Source organism: Heteronotia binoei, chromosome 8, assembly GCF_032191835.1.
Source record: "Heteronotia binoei isolate CCM8104 ecotype False Entrance Well chromosome 8, APGP_CSIRO_Hbin_v1, whole genome shotgun sequence".
NCBI classification, from domain to species: domain Eukaryota; kingdom Metazoa; phylum Chordata; class Lepidosauria; order Squamata; family Gekkonidae; genus Heteronotia; species Heteronotia binoei.
This window is the reverse complement of record NC_083230.1, coordinates 12,226,262-12,233,641: the sequence shown is the minus strand read 5'-3', so window position 1 is coordinate 12,233,641 and position 7,380 is coordinate 12,226,262. Positions and strand designations below refer to the sequence as shown.

The window sequence follows — 7,380 nt, the reverse complement described above, 5'->3', positions numbered from 1 at the left end:
TAAATGCGATGGCCAGGACTCCCTTTGGAGTTCAAGGATGCTTGTCACAGCCTTGATCTTGGCTCCGCCCCCAGAGTCTCCTGGCTCCACCCCCCAAAGCCTCTCCCCAAAATACCCCCCAAGTTTCAAAAAGATAGCACCAGGGGGTGCAATTCTATGAGCCCCAAAAGAAGGTGCCCCTATCCTTCATTCTTTCCTACGGAAGGAAGGCATTGAAAAGGCGTGCCGTCCCTTTCAATGCGATGGCCAGAACTCCCTTTGGAGTTCAAGGATGCTTGTCACAGCCTTGCTCTTGACTCCACCCCCAAAGTCTCCTGGCTCCACCCCCCAAAGTCTCCTGGCTCCACCCCCAAAGTCTCCTGGCTCCACCCCCAAAGTCCCCAAATAGCTCTTGAATCGGACTTGGCAACCCTATTTCTACCCCACCCCGCCCACCCCCAGCGGCTTCCCCTTCCTTTCCCCCGCGCACAAGAGACAGAAGCAGCAGTGAGGGCAACCAGGGGAAGGGCAGCGGAGGCTTCGGCGGGGCGGCTGAGCGTGCGCAAGTCTCCGGGCGCGCATGCGTCTCCGGCGGCGGAGGAGCCAATTCCGAAGGATAACCGCTTCTCGGCTGTCACGCAGAGACGCGCTTGCCGGCTCCACCATCTCCGGCCGCCGGCCGCCCCCCTCCATCATCATGGCACCTTAGCCGAGGGAGCCGGCCTCGCGACGGCGATGGGCGAGCGGCGCCGGCTGAGCTCTCCGCTGCTGCTGGATCAATGCACCTGGCGGGTCACCTTAGACGGCGACACCTTGCAGTGGCGCGATCCCCGGCCGCCGCCGTCCCGCGGGGAAGGTGAGTGGCTGCCCGAGGGGGCGGGAGCTCTTGCCATAGGCGGCAGCTGAGCAAGGGGCGCGGAAGGAAGGGTGGGACGCTGAGCATGTGCAGAGCGCCTCTCGCGCCCCCTTGCGGGTGGCCGCAGCCGCGTTTCCCCTGTAGCTGAAGGTTTCACCCAAGCTGTTATGCGCGGGGTCCTCCTTGACCGTTCATTTCGTGGCTACAAAGATGCAGAGTCCTTTTGCGCCGGTGGGAAGGCGGGCTGTTAGGTGGCACCCGCATTCTCCTACACTACTGGGGAGAAGGGAGCTGCTGCATGTATCTGCAGAAGAGGGTTCTGGTCCACAAAGGATGACCTTGGGCTCAACTTGTGTTTTGGCTTTGAAGGGGCCACAAGGTTCTTGTTTGCATTTGTGGAGACAGACACAATTGTGTTCCAGTATCAGCTTTTTTAATTTTTATTATTTATTTATTCGTGATTTATATCCCGCCCTTTCACATTCTAAGCTGCATCTGAAGAAGTGAGCTCCCCCCCTCCAAGGAATTGATGCTGGGAATAAAACCTTGTTAATCTTTTAAGGCGCCGCTAGAGAAGCCTCTTTGCTGCCGTAGGCTGTCACAGCTACTCCTCTGGAATTACAGGCTGGGAGAGAGAGGAAGGAGATGTCATTGGTGTAGTGGTTAAGTGTGCTGACTCTTATCTGGGAGAACCGGGTTTGATTCCCCACTCCTCCACTTGCACCTGCTGGAATGGCCTTGGGTTAGCCATAGCTCTGGCAGAGGTTGTCCTTGAAAGGGCAGCTGCTGTGAGAGCCCTCTCCAGCCCCACCCACCTCACAGGGTGTCTGTTGTGGGGGAGGAAGGGAAAGGAGATTGTGAGCCGCTCTGAGACTCTTCAGAGTGGAGGGCGGGATATAAATCCAATATCTTCATCTACCTCACAGGGTGTCTGTTGTGGGGGAGGAAGGGAAAGGAGATTGTGAGCCGCTCTGAGACTCTTCGGAGTGGAGGGCGGGATATAAATCCAGTATCATCATCATCATCATCATCATCATCATCATCATCATCATCTTCTTCTTCTTCATTGGAGCAGCTTTAGTTCAGATGGCTTCAGGGCCGAGCAGTTTTTGTTCAGATGGCTTCAGGTCCGTAGCTAGGAGATGTGAAGTGGAGAGAGGCATAGGGAAAGTGGCGGGCGCCAGAAACGATGCCACAAAAATGACATCACAGGAGCACTCGCCTGCCCTGCCGTTGGACAGGCAGGCTGTGGTTTTTGGGGCCGTTCCCAGGAGGCTGGTGGGTGGGCAGGCAGGGCACACAACCCTTTGCAACTGGAGGGGTGGGGGGGCACCTTACTTGCTGCTGCTGCTGTCAGGCTCCAGGGCCGTGGCTGAGCAAAGGTGGCGGCAGTGAGGCCAAAGTGGCTGCAGCCAGCCTCCTTCACCTGGGTGGATGGCATGGCGCAACACAGGGGAGGGTGGCAGATGGACAGGCCCATTGCACTATGCTCTCTCCTCCCCAGCAACACCTCTGGGAGCCTGGCAGCCACCGCCACTGCCTCATGCGCCACCCCTTCCCCTCTGCCCACCTTTCAGGCACCCAGCCTGACTGCCAAGCATGACAAGTCACCCACCTCACCTGCCAAAGATCATCAGAGCTGTCTCCTTGGGGAAACCCTCCTCACAGCAACCTCACAAGGCAGGCTCCCCTTCTTTGTGCGGTGCTCTGAGGTGTGTCAAAGAGGAAAGTGGGGCCTGGAAGGGGGGGGCAGGGAAGTTGGCAAGTGGTGGGGCTAAGACCCTTGCAGTTGTGATGAAGTGACGGGGCCAGGACCCTAGAAGCTCCACCATGGCTACGGGCCTGCTTCGGAATGGCCTACATTTTTATATAGTTGGGTATTCTTTTCTGAAATTGTGCCTCAAACCCTTCCAGGGAAAGGCAGGATATGCCTAGTTAAAAATAAATGTGTATGCTTTCAATCCAGTGTGCAACGTTTCAAGCATCCTGACTTTAGGAAGTGGCCTTGCTTTGTGGCGGTGCTGAGGTGGTGTCAGCACTCCTGAGAAGTCGCTGAGAAGCTTCCTAGTCACAATAAAGTTGTTCCTTCTCAAAGTCAATTAGAGTCTGCAGACCCTCCCCTGGGATGGTGCTCTAAAGGAAATCCCTCAAGATTTCCGCTGGGCTGCGGTTTGTTTTCTGTCATTTCCCTATCAGAGGCAACATTGTTCGAGCAGCATTTCCCATCCCCCCACCCCAGAAAGGTTTTTGTTCTTATCACTGTTCTGTTGTGATTTAAAGTCTAGTCAAAAAAGTGGTTATAAAGCATACTCTAGAACAGGGGTGTCGAGTTTGGTGTAGTGGTTAAGTGTGCGGGCTCTTATCTGGGAGAACCGGGTTTGATTCCCCACTCCTCCACTTGCACCTGCTGGAATGGCCTTGGGTCAGCCGTAGCTCTGGCAGAGGTTGTCCTTGAAAGGGCAGCTGCTGTGAGAGCCCTCTCAGCCCCACCCACCTCCAGGGTGTCTGTTGTGGGGGGGGGAGGGTAAAGAAGATTGTGAACCGCTCTGAGACTCTTCGGAGTGCAGGGTGTGATATAAATCCAATACCTTCATCTACCTCACAGGGTGTCTGTTGTGGGGGAGGAAGGGAAAGGAGATTGTGAGCCGCTCTGAGACTCTTTGGAGTGGAGGGCGGGATCTAAATCCAATATCTTCATCTACCTCACAGGGTGTCTGTTGTGTGGGGGGGGGGGAAGGGAAAGGAGATTGTGAGCCACTCTGAGACTCTTCAGAGTGGAGGGCGAGATATAAATCCAATATCTTCATCGACCTCACAGGGTGTCTGTTGTGGGGGAGGAAGGGAAAGGAGATTGTAAGCTGCTCTGAGACTCTTCGGAGTGGAGGGCGGGATATAAATCCAATATCTTCATCTACCTCACAGGGTGCCTGTTGTGGGGGAGGAAGGTAAAGGAGATTGGGAGCCGCTCTGAGACTCTTCGGAGTGGAGGGCGGGATATAAATCCAATATCTTCATCTACCTCACAGGGTGTCTGTTGTGGGGGAGGAAGGGAAAGGAGATTGTGAGCCGCTCTGAGACTCTTCGGAGTGGAGGGCAGGATATAAATCCAATATCTTCTTCTTATTATTATTATTATTTGTTATGAGGGCCGGATCTGACAGAAATGAGACCTTGTTGGGCGGGGCCATGTCAGGCCGGGCCATGTGTGTAACTATTTAAGATCAGGTAGCAGAGATATAAACTTTATAAAGGACACAAACACAATTAAAGATTTTTTTTTAAACAAAACCACCTTAAAAGAAAACATGCTTAAAACATTAGCACTCGTTGGTCTTAAGGGTGCTTTCTTTGTATCTCTCCCATGGGATCCAGGGAACTGGGCAAAGGAAGGTCTGGCTCTTTCCTTTCTTTCCCAGAAGACCAGGAGGTAGAAAAACTTCCGACAATAGAAGGAAGAGAGGCTTGGCTCAGTAACTGTGCTGTGCAATTCAGAGAGCCTGGCAAAGCAAGCTTCCCCCCCCCCTTCTCCAAGGGAGGAGCTTCAGCCAATGGAAAAGATATAGACTTTGCTCTGTAGTTCCTGCGCAATTGAACAAGCCTGGCAAAGCAAGCTGTTATGCAGAAGGAAGCGAGAGAGAAGGAGAAGGAAGCAGATGACAGCCAATTGCTCGAGGGCCTGATAGGAGTCCTCCTAGGGCCGGGTTCGGCCCCCAGGCTGTATGTTTAACAATCTTGCTCTGGAAGATTCTACTTGTAGGTTAATGAATGGGGGGAACAACACATATGGGACTTTGAACCCGTCAGTTGATGGGTTTTAGTGACTGGCAAGCAGCCCCAGAGCCTATTAGGAAAGCCACATGTGCAATGTTTGTATGTTGGGTGTATCTGAAGATCATTATTAAATAACTGAAGATCATTAACTGTATGAACATATATAGATTTGGCTTGGATGTCCACCATTTAAAATATAGCCCGCACTCTAAGCTCAGAGAGCCCTTGGGCTGACTTGAGTACTTGAGACAACAATCAGTAAAAGTTTGGTGAAGATTATGCCAGGTTTCAGTTGTTAATCTTTCCTATTTGACAGTATGTCTTAAGTCTCTGCAAGAAAGACAGACTATAAATAACATCAATGAAATAAACATTGCAGTCAGTCAACAGTTAAAGACCTTGCAGAAGGTAATTTCTCTAAATGGCACTTAAGAGACAAAGCCCTAGTTTTTTCCCCACCTGCATACTGCTGAGAACCTGTTCATTTATTGGATACACACTCACATCATTTGGTTTACACAAATTAATCACACTTATGCCATTGGCAGTTCTTGAGATCACAGGAGCTATAGCCACAGAAGTTGCTTGCAAGGTGATCATGGCATGGGCTAAGTGCACATATTTACTTGTGGATCAGATTCCGTTGCAGACAGCAGATCACTTTTGATTTAATGACCAAGGCACAAATATGGTCCCTGTTGACTTCAGAGTAGTGCGCAGTGGCTGCCATTCATCTGCTGCAGCTCAGACAGAGAATCATTGCTCTGAACGACCAGGAATGCTTACGTGGTCAAAGCACATTTGATAGGAACCACTCTTTAGTCTCCTTACTGATGTTGTATGTAACTGTCGACCAATTATGACATGTATTGAGTCGTATAATTTAGCACTCACAGTCACATCCGGCTACAGTTGTCAGCCCCTTCTGTGCCCCAGAGCCTACTATACTTTCCACTTATGGGTTTCACTTGGATCTCGCCTCTACTCAAGCTGCAGGTTTCAAATCTTCCATAGTGGATGGATCTCTCTCAGCATCCGCCTCATGAAGACATTGCACATTTGTTTCACCTGTGGTCTTGCAGCAATCTCTTTGCCATAAAGAACTGCCCTCAGTGAATTCTGTCTCCTGGGGCTTGTGAAGACCTGGGTCATTGTATCAATTCCGCCTGGTAACTTTAGATTTCAGTGGCCTCTTCGAGAATGTATAGTTTTTGACTGACTGGCAAGTAACTGATCCCACTTCAATATGAAGAACTGAAGCAGAGAAATAACGAGGTCCGCACAGACTTACTGGTATGAAGCTGGGTTTACTTTTTGGTACCAAAAAGGTAGGACCCAGTCGGGCTTAGCTGCCCCCAAAGACTGAGTTAAAATCATTCTACATACAGACCATTTTATTCACACAGAAACAAGCAGGCAGCCACATAAGCTTATCTGACTTCAAAGATCCCGCCTCCACGGACCTCTCTCCAGTAAATTTCCATGACATGATTCCTTTACTCTATCTATTTATAGCAAGTCGCCTGTAGGAGTCTGCTCCCTTATCTAATCTTCCAGCTGAAGCTCACAGCCGCTGGACGGTGGTCAGTTTCTAACGGCAGTATTGCAGCAGACACCCTAGTTTGGGGGCAAAGCATGCTCTTATTCAATATAGCAATTATTATTATTGGGGGTATTAATTAATTATTCAGGGGCTCTCCTTCAGAATGTTTGCACATCATTGGTCTCTGCCGTGTGGTTCCCCATAATTCTGCTAGCCCCGTCCTTTGTTTCTAATACCAAAGAGAATGTAAGTAATGGTCTCTGTCAGGGCTTTTTTTTATAATGGGAACGCCTTTGCATATTAGGCCACACCCCCTGATATAGCCAATCCTCCAAGAGTTTACAGGGCTCTTAGTATAGGGCCTACTGTAAGCTCCAGGAGGATTGGCTACATCAGGGGTGTGTGACCTAATATGCAAAGGAGTTCCTGCTACAAAAGAAGTCCTGGTCTCTGCCATATAGTTCCCCATAATTCTTAGGCTGTCCTGCCATGTAAGGGAAGCTACTAGAATTTCAAGTCATTTTCCAGGTGTTTCTGAAGCTAGCATCGGTACACGATCAGGCATTACCTATCTGCGGAGCACCAGCTGCAACGGCTATTCTTCCAAGTCTTATTTCTCCTGAGTTTGAGAAATTTTCTATTCTTCGGTTCCTCTCTGTGCCACAAACACACATGCACATCCTCCCCACCCCCACTGAATAAAGACCTTGATCATAGCATTTTCCACGCCCTGAATTTAATACAAGTCTTAATTAGGATACTCTGTCAAAGTTTACAGACGATGCAATTAATGCTTTATCTGAAATGATGTTTCCTTATAACAGAGACTGCACCCATCAAAGTATCTCTTGAAAGAGCTCCTGCTTATTTTAATAATAAGATTTTAATAACAAGGGAGGCACACCTAGTTTTGTCTACATTTTTTAAAAAAAACTTTCCCACAGCATTCTGTGCTATTTGTGCAAGTTCTGCTTATTATGCAAATGCTTTCTGGTCTGGCTTTTGCTTTGTATGTCAGTTGGCTAATTCTCAAATGAATATAGCCTCCATCACCTGGAGCTCAGCTTTTTGCTTAGGCTGTTGCGTCTCATGGTTGGAAAGGATTAATGATACTCCTCATGTTTTTAAATCTGAATTTGCCATCACAGAACAGGAATTTCTGTTATGTAATCAGAATACATCAAAATGAAACCAAAACTCCATAAATAATGAAGTGGAAGACTTTAAAGGG

At 49.5% G+C, this 7,380-nt stretch overlaps 1 protein-coding gene across 1 annotated transcript in view; it reads left to right on the top strand.

The window, feature by feature from the left end:
• Positions 1–575: 575 nt before the first annotated feature.
• Positions 576–7,380, top strand: part of CERK (ceramide kinase) — an 80,829-nt gene continuing 74,024 nt past the window's right edge. Inside the window, exon 1 of the mRNA XM_060244772.1 lies at positions 576–835. Coding sequence (XP_060100755.1) covers positions 715–835 — 121 coding nt within the window. The 5' untranslated portion in view covers positions 576–714. The remainder of the gene's footprint in view (positions 836–7,380) is intronic.